At 30.3% G+C, this 24121-nt stretch overlaps 2 protein-coding genes across 5 annotated transcripts in view; one reads left to right on the top strand and one right to left on the bottom strand.

Annotated features, from left to right (window-relative positions):
- Positions 1-24121, bottom strand: part of LOC122522384 (E3 ubiquitin-protein ligase CBL-B-B) — a 40017-nt gene that overhangs the window by 10240 nt on the left and 5656 nt on the right. The window lies entirely within an intron of this gene.
- Positions 516-4153, top strand: LOC122522386 (probable phospholipid hydroperoxide glutathione peroxidase). 3 transcript variants are annotated; one of them, XM_043643471.1, is made up of 6 exons: positions 550-637; positions 1911-2015; positions 2773-2872; positions 3101-3210; positions 3654-3745; positions 3920-4153. In XM_043643471.1, the coding sequence occupies exons 2-6, from the start codon at positions 1949-1951 to the stop codon at positions 4133-4135; spliced, it is 585 nt and encodes a 194-aa protein (XP_043499406.1). In that variant the 5' UTR covers positions 550-637; positions 1911-1948; the 3' UTR covers positions 4136-4153. The 3 variants fall into 3 exon arrangements, with proteins under 3 accessions (XP_043499407.1, XP_043499405.1, XP_043499406.1); XM_043643472.1 differs by lacking the exon at positions 1911-2015 and having other exon boundaries at positions 516-603; XM_043643470.1 differs by lacking the exon at positions 1911-2015 and having other exon boundaries at positions 518-637.

The raw sequence follows: 24121 nt of genomic DNA, 5'->3' as shown, positions 1-24121 counted from the left end.
ATCAAAATGTACACGATAACAAAAATATGATTTGAAATAGGTACGTTAGATAAGAAAATAAGAATAGAAACGAGTTTAATATTTCTTTCGATTAATTTATTAAAAAGCTAAGGAAATATTAATAATAGATATTTATATGTATTCTGGGTGAAATTTATTTGATTGTGAGTTATTGACGGTTGATCACTTCCCACCTCTTATATCATTTTTCCCCTTCCTATAATCAAAGTAATATAAATGCGTGCGCATCAATGTTATCGCGCAAATAATCATTTTCAATATTTTTACAGACGATTATTTTCGTCGTTGTTGTTTAAAACCTAATCGTCGATTGATTTTTATTTTTGATTCTAAAAAATAACGCCATTTTGAACAATTGTATGTAAAAGAAGTGATTACGTTACTGTTCTCGTGAAAATCGTCGCGCGCATTCGTCCTAACGGATTCCCACCCGGTTCCTAAACCCTCCTCCTTCCCCTCACAACCCCGTATGCAGTTATTACACGAAAGTTGCTCATCGGTTTGTCAGTACGTCGAAGGAAACCAATGCGACGTGATTGTGTTCGTGGTTATCTTTTACCCATAAGTGTTGTGCTACTTCTCGTTAGTATATTTTTTTCACATCGATCTTTCTTCGGTAAGAATAATATGTCAACAATGTGAGAAAATCCGATCTTCCTTTTTTTTAATAACAATATTCATTATTTTTAAATAACTTCGAAGAGGAAAGGTGAATACACGAAATTTGATAGGAAAAACCGTCAGGTTCGACGTAGTAACGGAAGATATTTTAATACATCCGTTGGTCGGATAGATGGCGCGACATGTTACAATCACGCGCGGTCGGTAACAGACTTTTTTTACCGACTGTTGGGAAAAGAAAAATATTTTCATTTTATCCCAGTCGATAATCATTAAATCAATTTCGCGATATTTACTATTGTCACTTCCTTCTATTGTTTTGAACACTTTTATTTATTTAAAAAAATAAAAAGAAATCATTTTTTATTTTTAAATACGCGTAATCATTCGAACTAATTCGAATGTGATAATGCAGTTTATGATATGAAAAACAAGGATGATATTCAAAAATATATGTATTACGTATGCAGTACACATACATATACATACATATGTAGACGTATATATGAAGAAAGAGAGAGAGAGAGAGAGAAACTAATGGAAAAGCATCGTCAAACGCCCAACTTTTCTTTGAATTCCGAATTTTCTTTTGAACAAATGCAAAAGGTTTCCTAAAAAGGGATTAGGGTTAATGCCGAATCTGAAAGCAGTTAAATTAGAGTAAATATGCATATCACATATGTACGTGTTGTAATACATATGTATTGCATATGATTATGTCAAGAAATGAATGATTTATCGCAGAATTATAGTCAGATTTATGATACAATAGATAGCTGATGAATCACATTCATTCGTTTCTCAATGATCGATGTATCGTACGAGTAAGGTTTGTTTCTAATGTATTTGAAAAATCATTGAATTATAGTGATTAAGAATGTGGTGACGCGATAGGTGTGCGTTATCTCTTGGAAAGTATCTCTTATCGGTTTACATCGATATTTGAAAAAGGCGGATGTGAAAATCCTGTTTTATGAACACGACCGGCGTGCCAACCAATGACTCAATCTTTCATAAAAAAAAGTTTTCTTTTTCTCAAAAAATACATTTCTAATATTAACGATTAAATTTAATAAATCTCACGATGCACTATTTTCCTTTTTAATTAATTATTATATCAATTTGTCTATTAAATAATCATTCATTTAAAAATGGACGGAATAAAAAATTCCGCAAGGAGACCAGAGTCCTTTAAAAAAATCTAAAAAAAAAAATAGTTAAGAAAGTGCGATGAGCTCTTGATTGAAAGTTTGCACTACAAATTTCAGGAACACCCGTTACAAGTTAAACGCTCACGAATGGGAAAATGCATGCGATCAAAAAACTCGCATTGCTACCAGGAGCTTTCCCACTTCTCGTTCGATCCATAACAGGCACGTAAATTCAACGAACCTTCTTTTTTTTTATTATTATTTCAATGAATGAAAATAAACAAGGAAAAAAGAAGATAATCGTTCGGAGTGCATTTCAATTCCGAAAATAATAACCTTACGTAATATTTAAAAAAGTGTTACTTGTTTTTCCCGGATTATTCGATCGAAAAATAGCAAAAATGAAAATTAAAAATAAAATGTAATCGAGTTCGCGAGAAAAACAATAATAGGAGCAAAAAAAAATCGAAGGAATTTAAACTCGTTAGTCTTCTTCCTCCTAATTCCAACGTTGAAATTTACGTTTGTTAATATTCCGTGAACACGATTACGTTTTGTATACAAATTCTTTCCTTTCTATTTACTCGCATACACCCCCTCTGCTAAGCCATAAATAACAAATGCCATGAATTCCAACACACACACACATATACACACATGTGCACGCAAAAATTCACAAAACCGGTGCGTGGTTTTGTAGAACGCACCATCGTACATTTATAAATGTGTTAGCGTGTTTGTTTCAATTTCAAAATATGACTAACTATTATATTAAACGAGTTTAATCTAACGAGGGTTGATTTTTCCAAACGATTCTTTCGATGCAGTATTTAATTTCTTTTTCTTGCATAGAAAAAAAAAAATTATGTAGTGCTATAGAACGTTTCAGAAAAAAAAAACAAAAAAAGAAAAAGAAAAAGATTTAATCTTCTCTCAATTCTTTCGAGTTAAATTATTTCTTTTCGTTTGAATTTTGTAGCTGTTGAAAACATGAGTGGAAATCAGGATTACAAATCGGCCACATCGATTTACGATTTTACAGCTAATTCCATTAAAGGCGAAGAAGTTCCTCTGTCGAAGTGAGTATTCTTCTCATTCTTTCTTTCTTTTTTTTAAATAAATTCAATCATAAAATACCTTTTTTTTTTTGCTTTTGAAAATCCCGTTCTTTTTTTTTTTATTTTTTAACAAAATCAAATATAATCTGACAAACGAGTAAAGAGATCACGTTGAAATATAATTGAATTTTTGAATTTGTTAAATTGTATGAACATTTTGTTATATAAATTGTGTTTAAAAATAATTAGGTATGAAAATCATGTTTGCTTGATCGTAAACGTGGCTTCGAAGTGCGGACTAACTGCGACGAACTACAAGGAATTGAATGAACTCTACGACGAGTACGCCGAATCCAAAGGTCAGTGAGCGAAAGTTTAAAACACAAATCAGTTTAAACGACTACGACGACGACTACGACGACGACAAGCCCAAGTTATGAAACAGAAAGAAAGAAAGAAAGAGAAAAAGCAACGATCCGTTTTAAATTGAACATACACTCTTGCATATTTACAAATTTTTATCTTCCTCTCCTTTCACAAACTTATTTTTATCTTTTATCAATTCGCAATTTTATCTACTCTCATTTCTTTTTCGATTTTTATTTAAAGAAACAGACAAAAAAGAAATGTGAGCGTGGATATATTAAAAATTAATTGAAAAGGGGGATGAAATTGATTCTCGAAATTATTTAAAAACTTATACTCGAAAGTAGAACTTTTGATTGGGTCATATTGTCGTTTGAAAAAAATCATCAACGATTCCGAATGCTATACTATCGAATCATTATTAATTATTTATTAGGTCTACGTATCCTGGCTTTTCCATGTAATCAATTTAATGGCCAAGAACCTGGTAACAGTGATGACATTTGTAGCTTCGCTGACAGACAAAAGGTAAATCCGATATTTCTTTTTGTAATACTAAATTATTTTTCTATTACTTTTTTTTGCAATTTTATATACTATTAAAATAATATTTAATTAAGTTCATAAGAGATAATTTATTATTAAACAAACTATAGATATGATTTATTAACGTTAATAATCGTATTTCATTATTTTTATTAGGTGAAGTTTGATTTATTCGAAAAAATAGACGTCAACGGCGAAAACACTCATCCTTTATGGAAATATTTGAAAAAGCACCAGGGTGGTACCTTCGGTAGTTTCATCAAATGGAATTTTACAAAGTTCATCGTAGACAAGAAAGGACAAGTAGTCGAACGTCATGGTCCTAACGTCGATCCTAGCAGCTTGAAGGAAAATCTTGAGAAATATTTTTAATTCATTGAAAAAAGAAAAGAAAAGAAAAGAAAAAGGCTTTATTACGTTTATCTTTGAGATTTGTCATATCAAAAAAGCATTTATAACGTTTTGCTTGAAAATATATCAAAGATTAACGCATATTTAACTTTTTACTTGCATGCAAACAGATTTTTATTTTTTTGTTATGTTTTTTTTTTTTTTTCATGGCGATATTTGCACAATGATTACGTTCATTATCGTGTTAATTAGTTAAAATAGCTTCCATTTTTATAGCGGCATGTACACTTTGTTGCTTATTTATTATTAATATTGTTTAGTGTGTTATTAAATTTTTACAATAGATATAAATGTGATATCACGCATAGAATTATATGAACAAATAAGTTTTTTGATAAATGATATATATATATATCAATTCTCGTTCTAAAATTATTATCTCGCAAATTAATTTATTCAAAATTTCAAACCAACTTATCACCAAAGTTTTAAATATATTCATATTATTCTATATATATATATATAACAAGAACACTTATTCGAACAATTTTTTATCTTTTCATAAATATTATTACTTCTACACAAATGATTTTATCGTTACCGTATAATAAAAAAGAAAATTGTATAATCAATGTTACTAGTAGCTGATACTCAGAAAATAACGACGAACATGTTTTTTCTATTTCACCCTATTTATGCCAATTACAAATAAAAATTGGTTCCAAATAATAATCAACCGGTTTAATTTGAAATATCTCTCAAATATGCGAATAATAAATTTCACTTGTCGTCGAATATTTTTTGATGTTTATAATCTATATAAAATAAATATAAATATTATCAACACACTTATTATATGCACGTTTAAACGATCCATTTATAAAAATTGGATTTAAATATAAGAAAAGATATGTATCATTCGCAAATCTTGTTTCCTTTTAATAATAGAGGATAATAAACATGTGTTATGTTAATAATTATCATCTTTATAAGATTATTAGCACAACGTTGAACAAAAAAAGACCCAGGAATAAAATAAGAGAAAGAGAGAGAGAGAGAGAGAGATAAGGAAAGTTTTATATTCATAAAACTCGTATTGTACTTGACACTGACTCACCGTTAATTAATTACGCGTTGGGAGTAAAGTCGTTTATTTCATTTTTATATTCTTTACGACAATGACACAAGAGTGTATATTTTCATGAGGGAGGGAGGGGTTCTCCCACGCTCTTTCTTTTTATAATTTTAATCAGCTCTAAACTCTGTTATCCATTCAACGATGGTTTATGTTTCTCTTCCTTATAAGAATGATCTATTTCAATGAATAAGAAAAATTAGAAACTGTTCTCAATTTGTAACTCTCATTTTTATAATCCTATATTTATCGTTTATTTCTATTTTTTTTTTCTTTTTTCTTTCTATCATCATTCTATTCTCATTCTTATTCTATTCATCAAACATATATATGGGTTTTTAATAACGAAAAAATTAAACTTAACATATCCCCCCCCTTCCCAATTTTTCTTTCACTTTGAACAAGTATTATCGAATGATTATTAAATGCAATAATTTGTATTCTCTCTGACCCCCCCCTCCAGAATTCGGTTTTTAGTATCAAATGAAATGTTTATTAAATTAACGTGAATGATTTTGATTTCGTCTTTTTAGTTGGAATTAAAATATTGTCTTGATTATAAAATTTAGGATTAATCCTTTTCAATCGTAAATAATTTCTTTATTAATTCGTTGATATATATATATAAATATTTTTCTTTTTAAATGGCCAATGAAAAAAAATTCGTGATTTTGCCGGTAAACAAGATCGATAGTGTGAATCGATACGTCAAGAAAATGATATATACGATGCAGTTTAATCTACTTGCTTAATCAAAGATTAACTTCCTATCTCGAGGACGTGACCTCGATTACGCCAGCTCGAAAACGTTCCTCCTCCCCTCATCCTCCTCCTCCTCCACTTCCATCACCCGTTGAAATCGTAAATGAAAACAACACTGCACGATATCGTACAATCTCATTCGAATTATTATAAAAATCGAACGTTCATTTCCGGTTAACAAATCATTACTTTAACATCTTTATCCAATAGCAAAGTTTTATGATAAATTACTTGGATGATTGAAATTAATCGATCGAGCTTGAAGGAAAATTTGGATTACAGAGATGTCTCGTTTCGTTTGATACGATCAAAATTTGATTTGTTTGCACTTACTTAAAGTGAAACGTAATATAACTTTGTTGCTTTTTTTTTTTATATTTTTTATACAATTACCATTATAATTTTATTTTGTTTGTTTGACCTAAAGACAAAGTGAGTATTCGAGCGTATACTTTTAACGTATGAAAACACAAAGCTGCGATATACAACCGCTATAATTAGTTGTCCTTGCTTGCGTCAACTGATCCGGCCTAGCTCGGACTCCATTCATAGAATGCAACTTTTTTAACGAGCCATCGGTATGATGATGATGATGATGATGATGATAATGATGATTATGCTACTTTTCGTTTAACATATTTAATATGTTATATCTCTATATAGTAGAGTAATGTAAATGACTATATACATTATATATAACACTTATATGTTCCCATAATTATGAAAGTGGCCTAAATCATATATTTCTCGTTTCGAGATATTTAAAGGATTACATTTGAACATTCAATGAATTCTATATAATATTGACTAACGGTTCATTTTTGACAATATCGTGAAAATTGAATTCATTTAATTGAAAATAATGTGCTGTGAAATAACTAATAAACACATTTCTTAATTTTGACTTATTTTATTTAATTATTTTCATAATTATGGGCACATATATGATTACTACAAACAGAAAGCTTGCAATTCTTTCAAAATGTTTCATATAACAATCTAATGCATTGATCGATATTTCAAATGATTTATAAATATCAACAAGTCGAATTATGTTTGAAGAAAATTCTTTAACAAATATATTCTGTTTCTTTTTTTTGCTTCGAATATAGAAAATGATATCCAAACTTTTGATAGGTAATGTATTTATATACTGCAATATATGTTATATATGTTCAATGTGTTAGTAACTCGCACACTGATTGCAAGGGAGAAACCAATAATTGATCGAAGTTGAAAAAGGGGTATTGAAGGTTTGAAGCCAAAAAAAAAAAAAGAAAAAAGAGAGAAAAAAGCAATTTCTACCTATAGTCAAGCTTAACACGCTATAGTAAAAAAGCATTCTCCCTTTCTATAGTAAATGCTAGATTCAAAGATACCAGGTAGAATGAAAAATCCACGTTGAAATTTACTTTGCAAACGTATATATCGGGAAAATGGTTTTCCTTTTATCCTAAACAAATCTTTTCTTTATCCTTTCATCTCTGAAATAGATCTTTTCTATCGATCACGAGCATGAATCATCCTAACAGCTTTATCACATATTGTTAGCGCAACAAAGCTAACAAAAGAATATTTCTTTCTAATATATCTATCTATATGTGTGAGCGCACGTGTGTACTTTAAAAAGATAAGGAGACACAACATTAATTATTATTATTAAAATAGAATTATTTTTTATTCATTGTCAGTGATAAAACTCGTAGAGTAATTGTGCGCGCGTGTATGTGTGTGTGTGTGTAGTCAAGATCTTGAACAAATTTCAATTACACGAGATGACTTATTTTTTTTATCTAATAAAAAATAGTATTTTATATAATATGTATTATTACTTTTATTATAATTATATAATAAAATTATATTATTTACTTTTAATTCGCGCATAGAATGTCACGAATAAATTGAACCCTCTCATATATACACAAGTCTATCTTTATTTATTTAATAAAATATTTACTTTATTAATATCAGATAATTTTATCATATCAATACACCTACGTGTATTAAATAACACGAATGTGAAATGTTACACCTTAACCTTTAAAAAAAAAAATACCCACACACTCGTACATTACATACATAAATACATACACGTTATATGCATTTCTATTCATATTTAATTATGTTTTTCTAAACGATTTACTTCAACGCGACGACCAAATGAAAGAGATTAAAAACATTTAGAAATAATGAAAAGTAAAGCACGCTATTTACTTCAGTCCTACGTTCGTTTAAAATAATCTACTCTATTATTTTCTATTAGGTACCTATCTTCTTTTTTTTCTTTATTTTATTTTCCTTAATTTTTACATTGTGGGCGTTCCCCCCTCCCCCATTCGTAATTAGTCCTCTATTGAAGATTATGAAAAAAGTTTAGATCTTCGTGTGTGAATGTTTGTATGTGTGTTTGTTATGTAGACTATCTCTTTCTCTTATATGTAACATAAATAAATTATACTGCGCACCTTGGTCGGTCGATAAACAGGAGAGACTATCGTGTTCCTATAATTAGCACTGATGACGCATCTAATAATTAGTATCGGATCCTAAATGTATTTTAAACGTATAACGTAAGCTCCTGTAATTTTCTCTCTCTCTCTCTCTTTCTTTTTCGTTTTTTTTTATTATGAAATTTGAAATAGAAAATAAAATCAGTCTATATGTGTATGTGTGTGTTGGTGTTTATGTGCTTTAAGTATATACTCAATAGTTTTTTTTTTATCTTTATAATGAAATGAAGGGATAAAAATCAGCACGCGTAGGAGGTCTGAGGCGTATCAATCTATAAATTTCTATTTAAAATATTATTAATATTGAAATATAAATTAAAAGAAAAAAGAAAAGGAAAATTATTACACCGGGTGGTGATGGGGGGGGGGGTGGATTGAAAAGTTTTGAGCTTTAACGAAAATAAATCGAATGTTTTTTTTCCCCAAAATATAAACGCAAAAAGAAAGTGGTTTTTCTGTTTTCGAAAATTTTCGAACAACCCACACGATATATTAAATAATTTTTCTCGAAGTTTAAACAAAAGAAAAAACAAAACAAAATAAAAAAACAAAAAATATGAATATTGTAACCGTGTTTTTGACGTAGGAGTATATTTGTTCTAAATTTGAGTGAAAGAATTTCTATTCTTTTGTTCTCTATCCCTATTTGTTATTAATTAAATTGAATCAAACAATAAAAACTTGTGGAAAAATATTCTTATTGTATAACAAGTATTATCTATATTATCATCTCTCTTTTTCACAATCTATAATATATCTTGTTTATGTAAAACGTTGTTTAAGTAAAAATATATCCGACGTAAAATGTCAGTGGAACGAACGAGCGGAATAAAAATTTCAAGGATGCTTCTTCTATTTCTTCTCTCCTTCGACATTTTTTCCAAAGGTATTTCTATTATATTAAAATTTATTCAAGCGATAATATTTTCATTGATTGTCCCTTTCATTCTATTATGCGTAATATTGAAAAAAGTATCATTATAATGTAATTATTATTATGATAAACGTATTATTGCTTAGTTTAAAAAAAGAAAATAAAATCAAATCAAATAAAATAAAAGAAAATAATTATTTTTATAAAGCACGTGCCTTCGTCGAAGAAGAAGGAGGAAGAGTAGAAGGAGGAGGAGGAGGAGGAGGAGGAAGGGGAGAAGATCCATTCATTCGTGTGGATAACTAACGTTTTATCTTTTTTATCGAGTTACCTCATCAAAGTAATATACGTGTTATATCCTCTTGCGTGGGCGTGTGCCATCTATTTGACATTTCGACTATATAAATGAACTATAAAAAAAGAAAAAAAAAAAACTAACCAACAAAAGGTTTTAATTAAATCAACCATCGATAAATCTCGTTTATCATTTAAAAATACAAATCGTTGACAATTTTATTATCTGCCAATTAAATGCTCGATTGTTATTAATTCTTATCGTTGTAATAGCAACAATAATAATAATAATAATACTTTTAATTATATTCTTTCATTAAATGTTTATAATTTAGAGATTTGTTGGAATATTTACAAAAAAAGAAAGAAAACTGTTAAAATTATTCGAAGAATTTGATGTAGTTGTTCTTCTCACCCCCTTTCCAACCCCTTATCCTTTATTTATTTTTTTTTTCTTGTTCTATTTCACTCGACTATCACCCACACCCCGTCTACCAAAGAGAAGAAATCCTTGCGAGCTTTAGGGAAGAAGCCAACCCTCGTGACGTATTTCAACCCCCTTAAAGAGCATTACTTTACAGTGACAAAGAACGTAGACAGTGAATTCTTGACATCGTTCGTCTGTTCAGCCTAGACTACGGGAGGGGTGGGGGTGGGGGGATAAACGTAAACGGTAAAGGGGAAAGGATAGACGATTTAAGTGAAAATTTCAGATTATTTTCGAATAACAACGGCAAGTCACGAGCTATTAAGGGTAACGCATCCTATCATAGTGTAATTAGAATTCCTGAGCTTTAGAAATTCTAACTAATTTTTACATAGTTAAATTAAACACATCTATAAAAACCTTTTATCTTTTTCATTAAATTTTTATATCGAAAAAAAACAAACGAATGTATAAATGTAAATACAATTTACGATTCACGTTGTTATCAAAAGGTAATATAACGAATGGATATTTTATTCGAAAAATATTCAACAAATTTAGTATGTTAATAAAAATATATATATTATAATACGAGAGGATATTTTAATCCAATCGCAAAATGAATATAAAAAATACTAAATAATATTCCCATACTAATTTACTTGATTCAATTTACAATTGCATATTTTTCGAATAAAATTTCTATCTACCCTGTGTAACGAAAAAAAATAAAAAAAATAAGAAAGGTATACGTGTTATCTGCACCAAGTACTAATTTTATTCAAATTAAAAAAAGAAGGAAAGAAAAGAAGGGAAGAAGGGTAAAAAAAAAGGAAAAAAGGGTGGATGTAATCCGGTATTAAGGATTTGTCTGTCTGCACGTCGACGACCGTGAAACCTTTTGAACCCCATTTACGATCGAACTTGCATGATTCTACGTGATATGTTTCTCTCTCTTTTTCTCTTATTCTCACGAAATCATTTAATATATATAATATAGGTCATGGTAAGAAAATGGATCCGGTGTAAAAGTTTCGATGCGTTTTTCCTCTCTCGTTCTTTCAGCACGTCGTCGGAGTAGTAAGCAGCAGTAACAGCAACAGCAGTAACCAACAACAACAACAACAGCAGCAACAAAGCTCTTTCTTTAATAGACTCACGTATATTCGTTCATATATGTATATAACGTATCATTATGTATACATATAAAGTCATAGCCATAAACGTGAAACGATTTCTCTACGTACGATCCTTGTGCACGGATCCGTTTTTATGCGACGACCTTGTATGCATACGAGAGATTCTTGCGTAATATTAAAAGCAACTAGGATGATATATAATCAATAAATATATATATATATATATATTTATTATAAAAAAATATTTATTATAAATTATATATATATATACAATAATACTAGGAGATATATAAACACAGGGTGTGTGTTTAAGTTTGACAGTAAAATATCAGACACCGTGTATAATAAAAAGGAACAAAAAATTTGAATAATTTATGATATAATATAAATAATACATAAATCTAAATGACAAATAATTATATATATTCTATTTGATATATTAATCATAAATATTAAATATATACTGTTTTTAAATGCATTGACAAATCATAAATAACACATGTGAATCCAACTATTAATATATATATATATATATATATATATTATATATATATTAATATATATAATTATATTATATATATTCTAATATATATATAATAATATATAATAATTATTATATATATATATATTTCTTAATTTAATATCAAAGAGAGAAAGAGAAAGAGAGAGTAATAAATTTTCCCTTTCTATTTTCTAATAATAAAAAGAGACGAGTATATGGAATTATTATAGCATTTCATAAATATTCATGGAATCTATTATACGTGAGATATCCTCTTTCTCTATTACATTATAAATAAGATATGTGCCCCCTCAGTGTCTTCCTTTCTATCTTTCACTCTTATTACCTTATTGAATGGGTATTATAAATTCAGTTTAGTATTATCGAACAAGAGAACATGTCCTAATGTCAAATTTTAATAAAGATGTCAGGATTCTCAAAGCATACTATATATCTCCTCCCTTTCCTCCCTTTCCTCCCATTCATTCTTTCTCTTCCATTTTCATACTCGTATGCACTATCTCTCTCTCTCTCTCTCATTCTCTCTTTCTTGTTCGTTGTTACTTGGAATATTGTTACGTTAAATCCTTTGATAGAAATTGGCATAGTTCATTTCAATAGAGATGGGGCATCAAGGATAAATGAAATTCGAAGGAAATAAGTTCGGAAGGTGTTATATATGTGAAGACAGTTAAGAGTACATCTCTTTCTAGGACAAATCGGTAAAAGGAATACCACATTCTACGTCCATTCAGTTCTATTTCAGGAAATGTATTTGTACTCGTTCACTCACTCACCCATACACTTACTCATTCACTTACTTATACTTACTTACTTATATACTCTTTCTATCTCTCTCTCTCTCTCTCTCTCTCTTTTTCTTTCAATCCTATTTTATTTTTCTCTTCAGTAATCCTGACTACATTCACGGATCTACTTACTTTCTTCTTCTCCTTTTCTATATCTTTCTACCCACTTGCTGGTTAGAAGTTGTTTTCTCTTGAACATCGACAAATACAGAAGAGGAAATTGTTCGTTCTCTTTTTGTTCTCTCTCACTCTCTCGTTTTTTTTTTTATATTTATATATATATAATATTTATCATCTTTTTCTTTTTTTCTGTGTGTGTGTGTGTGTGTGGGAATATTTAAATATATATTTTTATATAGAAAGTCGAGTAATCGTGAACTAAATTTCAGAAAACAGCATGGAAACAATATGAGAGGTTTACAATCTATATAAAATTTATATTTAGTCTATTTTCTAAATGCAAGTCCGTTTACTTGGCCAACATACTGCAAATAAATCAATCAATCAATCTATCTATCTATCTATCTATCTATCTATTCATAAACAATTTTATCTTTTCTAATATTTTCAATGAAAATATTGAATATAATATTGAAATATAAAAAGAATATTTTTCGTTATTTTTTTTTTCGTGTTACTTTCATTAATCTTACAAGCATCTAATCTGATATATATTTTAAAAGGAAACATTTCCTCCGGAAATGAGGATACTAAAAATAATCGATTGCACGTAATATTATACCAAAATATGCACTAAGAATAGAAACCTTTTAATATTAAGATATATCATTAAGAAAGATAATCGAATATGAAACAAATAAAAAAAACTAGTTTGATATTTTTAGAGTATACTTTAAAGTTAGTAGATTTTCATTATAACAATTTAATACCGTTCTCTAATACCTGTTCTCTATTACTACTAGTAGCTCTAGCATCACGTCAATTCCATGATCGACCGAGTTTTCATCGCGTGGGTGGTACCATCCGAAAAGGTATACATATATAGCACCATTATCTATAGATAGAAATGTAATATGAAAGAGGGGAAAATGTATGGGCGTGTATAAGAGTGTGTACGCGTGAGAGGGAGAGATTATGAGAGTAGAATTAAATTAAAAAACAAAAAAAAAAATAAAAATTAAAAGAATGAGATTAACTTTTCGATTACTTCGAGGATTTACATTTTTCGTAAAAATTGACCTCATTCGAGAAAGAAGTTTTCTCTCTGTCTTTCTTTCTTTCTTCCTTTTTTTTTTTATGTCATTTAACGTCGACGTCAATGAGGTCAAGGAAAATAAAAAAAAAAAAAAACGTGGTGACAAGGAAAAGACGAAGGGTAGAAATACGGGCACGTCTTCTTCTTCTTCTTTTTATTCATCGGTTTTCTTTTCTTTTTTATCTTTTTACCTTTTTCTTTTATTTTATTCCACACTACCTAAAAATATCTTCTATTAACTCTATAACTTTATCTAATCACGCGTATAGAAAAGTTTCGATAATTTAATAGTCTCCAAATGTTGGAACAAAATTTTCTTCTTTCTTATTCTTTTTTTTTTTTTATTCAATTTAAATTGAACTCCTTGAATGTTTTTATTTTTTTTTTTTACAAGAATTAACGTTGTGCAGGTTTTGTGCAGGTCTCAGTGGATCGAAACTTTGTAAACTTATTTTTCAATAAAATTGTGAAATATTTAGGAAAGAATAATTAAAATATTTCTTATAATGATCTTTTGGTACCCTCTGTAAGAATTTATTTCTGAAATTATTCGTTTGAAAAGATTTCCTTCTGTCTTTTTTAATAAAAAAAAAAAGAGAAAGTCGAATATACGTAAAAGGATCGATGGAAAGAATCGAGACCTTCCAATCAGTCTTTCTCTCTTTGACAAGGACTCGAAACGTCAGTCAGGAAAAGAAAAGCTTCATCGATAAAGCTCACCTCTTCGTTTCACGTCGTTTCACGTCGTTTCTCATCCTTCTGATCCCTTCCTATCCTTTTTCTAGATATCCTTTATCTATCTGTCCTATTTCTGAATTGACAAAGCTTAAATTTGCGCTTGACAAAATATCTTGTCTATCACATTTTATTCCTATCTCCAATATATTTCATTTTAATCTTATTTCGAGAACAAGAGGGGGAAGAAAAAAAAAGAAAAAAATCAAATAAAATAACACGCGAATAAGATACTACGAATCTAATCAAATAAAATACAATTTATTCTATAACAATAGATAAAGAAGTATCGCAACACATTACAAAATTACCCTCCCCCTCCCAAAAAAAAAAACAGAAAAAAATCTACTCAAGATCATTTCCTACGTGAAAAATCAGACGTTTAAATTTCTACCAAATACAAAAAAAAGGGATAGAAAGATAGTAATAGAGAAAGAGGAAGAGAAAAGATCCATAAAGTACTATTTCTATGGAGGACCCCGTTGGCATCGACTGCAGACTCGTCGAGCCAATGAGAGTAGTCGAAAGCTTGCACGTCGATAAGTGTACGACAGACAGGGGGGGAGGAGGAGGAGGAGGAGAAGAAGAAAGAGAAGGAGGAGGATGATGATGAAGAAGAGGAAGAGAGGGGTGGGGGAGGGAAGGGGGAGGGGGGAGAAGTGGAAGGGATGACGATGACGATGACAACGATGACAACGATGACAACGATGACGTCGATGACACCAAGAGGAATGATGAGATGAGGGGAGGAGGTTCGGGGGAACCTAACGGGAGAGGTGAAGAAGCAGATAAAGGGGGGAGGGGGAGGAGGATACTACTATTCCTCCACCACCTCCACCACCACCACACCACCCACTTCCAGCATCTCTATCTCCTCGATTCGTGCAGCTCTTGGTAGTTTAATTCGCCTTAATCGCAACGTCACGACCCCTTCCTTCCGCTTCGGCTCACGTCCGGATGCGAGTTTAACTCGGACGGCTAGCATAGCCGGGAAAAGGGTGAGAGGGCAGGAGGAAACTCCCCAGTCGGGTTCGGTACTACTACTACTACTATTATTTTTTCGTTCTATCTATGTTATTATATTATATTCGTTATAATTGTTCAGAAACTTTTTGTACCCCTGATTTATAATGAAATATAACTTATATTATCTATAATTGTTATTATAAATAATTAACTATAATTGTAATGAATATTAACACTAGATTTACGGATATTTTGTTCATTATTTTTCTAATGACTTATAAACATTGTTATAATGGAGGATTGAGTAATGGGGAGGAATTAATATTTACGTATATTTAATTATGTAACTAAACACCAACATATGTTTTTTAAAAAATAATATTTAAGTTATATATGGTAAACAAATTTTTGTAATGAGTCAAATTGGCTCAGTACGTAAATCTAGTGTTAACTAATCTTATGGTACTGAGAGACTGATTAGAAAATGGTTGAAATGTTGTTGTTGTCGTTGTTGTTTGAAATCGTTGAGTTTACATTTCTAACATTAGAGACAACGATTGATGAATCGTCAAGATCGATGAATGATCAAGATTCTTCCGATAATAAAAACTTCGAAGAAAATACTTGAAAGGTCTTGGTTGTTATTTCTCGATGTTTTATCGTTTAAACGGAGAAGTATAATGTCATCCTTTATATTTGATCGTTATCGTCATCGCTCAAGGAACTATTTTATTAACCCCCGTAACCGTTAACCCCGTAAGAGATGTGCATCAATCATTTTTCTATAGTGCACCGGTAAAGATTCTTTCATAAATAATCCTTTTCTTTTTAAACTAACTTCTGATAATGCAAGTAAACATTTCTTATCGGAATACTATGCTGCAACGTTGATTTTAAATTATACAATATAAAAAACAACAGGTCTTCGTGGCTCAAGTGGTAGAGCGTTCTTTTGATATGCGAAAGATCCTGGGTTCGAATCCCGGACCTCTCGATTTTTGTTAAACAATTGAAGCTCGAATTTTTATTGGGAGAGTTCTTCGAACGAACAAATGCTCAGGGTTGCGTCACTAAATAATAATATAAAAAAAAGATAAATTATAAGATAAAAATATTATGAAAAATATTCGTTTATTCGTAATATTAAAACGCTAACTATGCAATTCCTATTGAGCATAACATTTGAACAAATTTAGAACGACTTAATGGCACTCGCACAAAGAATGAAATTCGAGTATCCGCAACGCGATGCATGAAAATTTCATTCACGACGAATTGTATATTGCACATATATGCATAAAATGTGGACTGGGCATTGTCGCGGTTGATATCACCGATGTTGCATATATGTTCCCTACCCCCCCGTAACTTTTTTATTTTTATTTTTATAGTCCGTTCGTACTTCGTAATGCGTCGGAAAACAACTACCCGACGAAGAACCGAAATGTCAGATACGTAGCCTCGGGCGTATTTATTTTTGTATCATTACCCATTTGTCAGAAAAATATTACAATATTCTGCACGTTGGGAAAAGTTTCATTATATTTCTTCCTTTTTGCAAAAATTGTATTTACGAAGAAGAAAACAAAAAAATAAAATAAAAAAGTTTTAATTTAAGTAAAAATTAATTTCAATAAATATATACAATAAAATGATATGAATATCTGAACAAATACACAGAAAAAATAATAAATAATTATAAAAATTACCCCCCCCTCTCCCTAATTCTCTTGGTGTCCCCTTTTCCTTGTAATATTACGTCATAAATATAGTTACATGCAAGTATATATATATTACATACGACTGTGTAATAATTTCAAGCTATTTAAATAAAAGTCATTGTCCTACGGGAGAGAAGAGCAGTTGATTAATCTCAAAGAATCACACGTCTTAAATTACCCACAGGGTATATTCTTTCAGGGATTGAATTAATGTCCCTGTTGGACCGGATGCAACCTGCGGGCTATAGTTTGGCTCTTGAGGAGAGAATGCACGAAGAAACATGCCGGAGATATGTCAACGATTGTATGCTACTACACCATCACGTATTTTGTATTTCGTATTCTACGATCGTAAATTTCATCACTCTCGTCATCGTTCCTATTGTACTTTTTTTTTTTAACAATTGTCATTAATTATCAATCGTATATTAAACGTTAATATATTTTTTAAGAGCACACTAAAGTATCACGTAAAATAAAATTACAAAATTTAACAAAATATATCTGTCTCCGATCAATTTTTACTTTTTATATTTTTTGTTTATTTTATTTATTTTTTTTTTAATTAGATCATTAATCAAAAAGCATTTTTCTTTTAAATCAATCAAATGATTACTCTTTTTCATTGCTTCAATTATCGATACAATAATTATTTAGTTTTGTAATTACATTCTTTGTAATTTAAATGGGATCAAAATAGATATTTAATTTTCTCTCTCTCTCTCTCTCTCTCTCTCTTTCTTATTTAAAGCGTTCCACTCTGTTTGCACAGAGAACAACTACTTTCTTTTTCAAAATAAGCCCCCAGTGAATCTTGGCCTCTATTCTAATTAGAACGACGTTTCTACCAATTAGAACTCGGATCTACGTGTTGGTTTCATTGAGAGAAACGTAGACAGATATATAGGATCAAAAAAGTTAGAAGAATCTATTATTCGTTCACATGAATGAACTCTCGTTCGAATTTGTACGACCTTGAACAATTCAATTTCTAGGATTCGTTTCGTACGACTAAACTTGGCAACCGTAACGTGCCAAAATTTTTTACTATTCTATAACAGTTCCTCCTCCCCCACCCACCTGCAACACCCCCTCCCCATCCTACGTTCTTCTCCTCTTCTCCCCTTATCACTCCTTTCCATCTATCGATTTTTTATCGGTCGACGGGCTGAATGAAAAAGAGAAAAGGCAAAGAAAAAAAAAAAAGGAAAATAAAACACGTCTAACTCAACTAGTAAAACTACAAATTACTTTTACGAATTATTTTATTTATGCGATCGTAAAAAAAGATGGTAAGTAGAATTCTTCATTTATTAAACAATGAAAAAGAGATAGAGAGAGAATTCTTTCTTGATTTATTGGATTACGAAAAGAAAAAAAAAAAGGAAGAAGAAAAATAAGGGTAAAAGATATAAATAACGGAGAAAATTTAAGTAAAATGTTAAGGGATTATTATTTTTTTTGTTTTTTTTTTTTTTTTGTTATTAAGACGTCCAAGTATCATTGACAAAGATACCGAACACTTACGGGATAACTTTTGTTTGTAACATTGCAAAGATAATGTCCATTGTAAAATGTCAACGTAGGGTGACCAGACGTATCCGGCTTTTCCGCCGATTGTTACTGGTTTGACCGGTTGTCTAGATTGTCCTCGCTTTCTGTCTCGTTTTAGAAAGACAGAGACAGAGAGAAAGAGAGAGAGAGAGAGAGAGAATGTTTAAAAGCGATCATGTTCTTCCGCGAGTCCGATTACCTGTCTCTTTCAAAGGTAATAATCATCACGAGTGAATCATCAATCGGAATTTATCGCAACGCTAATACAACATCTGTTTTTAATAAACAGTAAAACCCGGTTCACTCCATTAATCCAATTGATATAATATAATAAATATAAAAAAAAGGTAAAAGAAAGTGTGGAAGTAGTCAAAGGATTTCTCAGTTTTTTTTTTTTTTTTTAATTGAAAAGTGAAAAACCGATTGTTCCTTTTACGTCGAACTTTCTCTAACGATAAATGGTTTCAAACTTCATCGAGGTTGTTCTGCGATTGATAAACTTTTCGATTTATTTTACGTAATAAAAAATGAAAAAGAAAAAAAATATTAATTGGAGACAAGTTGAGATTATTTTGTTCTTTATTTATATCGATCGAATAATTTTCATCGATAATTATTACATAGAACGTGTGAACTTGTAAGTATTCGGTTCGGTAAACTCGTAAGAAGAAATTATTGGAACTAACGGTGGTACTAAAAATAGATGAATTTTCTTTTCAGCACACCCCCTCCTCCATCCACCCACATACGCGAGGTGATACGAGAAAAATCGTATTACGGATTTGATTCGAGTTTCCAATTTGTATACGACATATGGATGAGCTTGAAAAAAGAAGAAAAATAAAGGACAAAATTAAAGAAAGAAAGAAAGAAAGAAACGGAGTTTCCGAATCGTGGGTGGTGGAATACACGAGGGAAGGAAGAAATTATTTGAGAATTCGATTGGAATATGCGAATTTTTGCGTCGAATTTTTTTTCGAGAGAATACATAGAAAAGTATAATATATATTAAATAAAAAGTATGAAAAATAACAGCGAACACGAGAGATTAATCGAAAAAGTTAATAACAAATGGGGGTTTGCATCAGATATTTTCCCATATACTTTGGTATTTGCGTTATTCGTTCTCGATTGTTTTCGATTAAATTGCTTCAACAGTGTGACAAATAATTGTACCATTGTGAAATAGGATTATTTTCTGCAAAAGAAGATAAAACACGGTGGTTGCTCTCTCTTGTGGGGGTTGATTTCATTAACAGCAAAATATCGTGCACACGTTTTTCTACGAGTTTCATACGAATTTTACGTTTCTTTCGTTCTATTGAAAAACGGAATAATGTTAAAAAAAATAATAAAAAAAAAAGAAAGAGAGAGAGAGAGAAAGACAAACATAGACAGAAGTAGAGAGAACTTAATTTAGTTAACTTGAAACGTGTTGCTGCTTTACTTAATTTCATTAAACGTTCGAATTTTTGCAGAAAACGTTGCTCGTATTCGTGAAAGAGCATCTCACACCGGAAAAGACGTATAAATACGTCTCGAAGCAACAGCAACGCCAACGCATTTGTGCAAATCCCTCTTTCCCTCTTTTCCTCTTTCAACTCTGAGCCTCGACGTCTTTTTGGGACTCCGACGAAAACACCCAAGTCGAATCGCGTTATTATACTTTTCACCGGATTACGTGTATGCATTATACAGAAATAAATGTCGAGATGTTTCATTCGTTCATTGAGAAATGCAAGAAACGTTTTGTTTATTTTATCACGAATGTGAAAAAAACCCTTTTTTTTACTCCTGTATAGGAATATTAAAATTTTTCAGCGATCTCGTAAAACGTTACTTCGAAGAAATTCAATGAGAAATATAAACGTAAATAGATCTTTCCTTTTCTATTTAAAATAAAAGTGAATATATTTTTCGATAAGATCAATAAAATATCTTCCGAACAAGTGGAATGAAGATGTTCAACAAGATAAAATCAAAAGAAACATCTCGCTGAGAGAGATAAGAGATAATGAGTGGTAAACACGAACTGTTGTAAAAACTAAGATAATGAAGAAGAAAGAAAATGATAGAGGAAGAAATGGAAAGAAAGAAAGCAAGAAGATATTCGCGGAGTAAGAGAGTAGAAATATTTGATGAATGATGGATAGAAGAATGTAAACTCGTCTAACTCGTCATCAGTTTCTGTCTCTGTGTATCTCTCTCTCTCTCTCTCTCTCTCTCTTTCGTTCTATCTCTTTTCATCCTTCTCATTCTCATTACCAAGTACGGTGAAATGTGGGTGGAAGAGAATGTCGTGGGACGTGACACGGTCGTGAATCAGATCGTTTTTCTTACCGTAGAAATGCTTTTCCCGAGGAATGGAAAAGAAAAAGATTTATATTCGTATCTTGTTTCTCGAAGATGAATACACAAACAAAAAAAAGAAAAGAAAAGAAAAGAAAAATGTATCAAGTTTTATTCCAAAAGTTCGCATTTAATACGAGATGTTAAATATTCACGAAAATAATTTCGAATTATTCAAATCTTTTGATTCAATCATTCGTAAAAAGAATTCGATATGTTAAAATGATGCCAATTTTTTTTTCTAATTAATATCAACGTGTAATAGAGACATTTTAATATAATTTGTACAAAATTTGTTTATGCATTTAATAATTAAAATGTACATTCGCAATGGTAGTGCAACGATATGCAATAAGAAACTTATTTATTCGATTTTTTTTTTTTAAATAAAAACAGAGAAATAAATTCGTGGAATTTTTTGTCAGTAGATTACTTATCTTTAAAGGATTTCACGGTAAAGGAAAAGAATATAGATAATACATTTCTACGTACGAACCGAGACAAAACATCCGGCGGTAGGGATACGATTTGAAAAAAAAAAAAAAAAAAAAAAAAGAAAAATGTTCGAAGTAAAAATAAGATACGAAAGAATTTGTAAAAAATACGAAATAAGAAAAACGAAAAATTCAATCGACCACAGGCTGAGCAATAAAAAAAAAAATGTTCCTCGAAATCTCGATAATAATAAACAAATTCTCACGGATATCCGATCGAATAAATATAGAAAAAAAAAAAAACAAAGAAGAAACCTTCGAGGATGTTAAAATTTGTTCAACAATTTGGTAAGGGAAATGAAAAAAAAAACGAAAGTTAATTATAAAAAAGGAAAAAAAATTAAAAAAAATATAAGATAAGAGTAAGGATAAGGAAGCGTACTACGTTACCGACAAAAAAGAATATACCACCGGCGTTGTGTATGAGCACGCAATAAGACCGGATGTCCGCGGATCATTTGACCGGAAACCGAAGGTTCGCGCATCGTCGTAATCGAGCCGGTTCGTTGCATGTTAATCGTCTCGCAATCGCCCGCATCCTACGTTTCAAACGACCAACAGCAGCACAGTTAATTTCGATAGACTGCTACTATTACTACTATTACTACTATTAACTATTCGCCCCCTTATACACGCACGCACACACATGTTCTCTCGCAGTACATCAAATTTAAAAATTTCGTCGAACATACGGGTTAAAAAAACTGGAAGAGTACTACTATTAAATATACTATATACTATAATTAGTATATAGTATATTTATATTTAATAACTTCATTTATTATTTATATATAATAACTTAATATACTATAACTATTTATATATATTACAACTATTAACTATTCGCCCCTTATACACGCATAAATATACACACATGTTCTTCTCTCGCAGTACATCAAATTTACGAGTAAGAGAATTTCGTCGAACATACGGGTTGAAAAAACTGGAAGAGTAGTTTTGTTCCTCGACAAAGTCGAAAGAAAAATAACAAAAAGTTGATTCTTTTCTCAAAACTATTATATACCCTCCTTTAAAACACATACACACACACATATCTATACACGATTTTATTATGCAATTTACAGACTTTTTAATATGCGGGCTTTCCATCCTTTTCTTTTGTAAATGAAAAAAGGTAATAATGAAAGAAAAAGAGAGAGAGAGAGAGAGATAGAAATAAATTCGTTGGAAAGTTTAATGTACCCTTGTGGCTAAAAGAATAATAAAATCAAACTAAAAACACAAAAGAAAAAGTAAATAAAATGAATAAAATATACCAACAAACACGAGAAGAAATACGCGTGTGTGATTAAGCGTATGTGTATGTGTGCGTGTGCGATTATGAAGGATTCCATATATGATTTTCCAAAATTGAATGTATAAAATGATATATTGTATCGAAGGAAGAATGAAAGGAAGGAAGGAAGGAAGGAAGGAACATACTCGTAAAAACGATTCGTTAAACGAGAAAGGAGTGAAATGGCGGAAGCTCAATCTAGTTCGATAAAGCGATAAAACTTTCGATGCTATTAATATATCGGAGTAAAACCGAGCATATGCGTACGCGTTCGTTGAAACTTTGCTACTTACAACCGGAAAAAGGTACTCCTCCTTGTATATCCCCGTAGGCGTGCGCGTGCGCCTGTACGTGGGTGTGTTGTGTGTGTGTGTGTGTGTGCCAGTTTCTAAAATTCCCTAATAAACCGTGTATTTCCAAAATAAATCATATTACGTCTGACCTAATGATTTTACGAATTTATGCCTAAATCAAAAGAAAATCGTGAATAATATCGATTTATTATTTAAAATAAAAACGTTTAAGTGTGTACGTGAAAATGTAAATTCACTGAAAATTATTTACGCGTTTGATACGACACAAAAATAAAAATTAATCTTTTATTTGTTAAATATTTGTATTTTGTTCATTTAAAAATAGATGATTCATTTGACGATAAGTCGAAAAGAATAGAAATATTCGTACATTGGTTCTTTCCTCAAGTGTGAATATGTTTTTTGTTTTTTAAATAGGAAAAATGTTAATTTTTTGATCGCATTTATTCGTGAAACATTCGTGGCAAGAAAGAACAAAGGATTTGTTGCTATTTGCAGAACAGCAAGTTACTTTATAACATGATTAAGTATACCAAGTACTATGTATTTTAATTTATGTTGGTATTGGTGGAGATATAAATATTTGTTTACTCGTTTCTCAAATGTTGGACTCTAAATTTACAAATTACGAAATTATTTCGCAAAATTGAACAATGTTATATCCAACGGGAAAAAAGAAAACCAATTAAATCGAGAATTACAAAAAAAAGGGATCACAATTTCGCACAAAATTTCATCATAGTAACAAAAAATAATCAACAAAATATTCAACGACCACACACACACAGAATATACGACGAAAAAAGAATATCATTCGTAATTTTTTTTTTTTAACACGAACGAATTTCTGTATAAACAAATAAACCAATATGCACGTTACGAAACGGTTAACGAGAAGATGTCCAATGA

The sequence above is a fragment of the Polistes fuscatus genome, unplaced genomic scaffold (assembly GCF_010416935.1).
Source record: "Polistes fuscatus isolate 324 unplaced genomic scaffold, CU_Pfus_HIC Scaffold5, whole genome shotgun sequence".
Classification (NCBI taxonomy): domain Eukaryota; kingdom Metazoa; phylum Arthropoda; class Insecta; order Hymenoptera; family Vespidae; genus Polistes; species Polistes fuscatus.
This window is presented reverse-complemented; position numbering and strand designations above follow the sequence as displayed.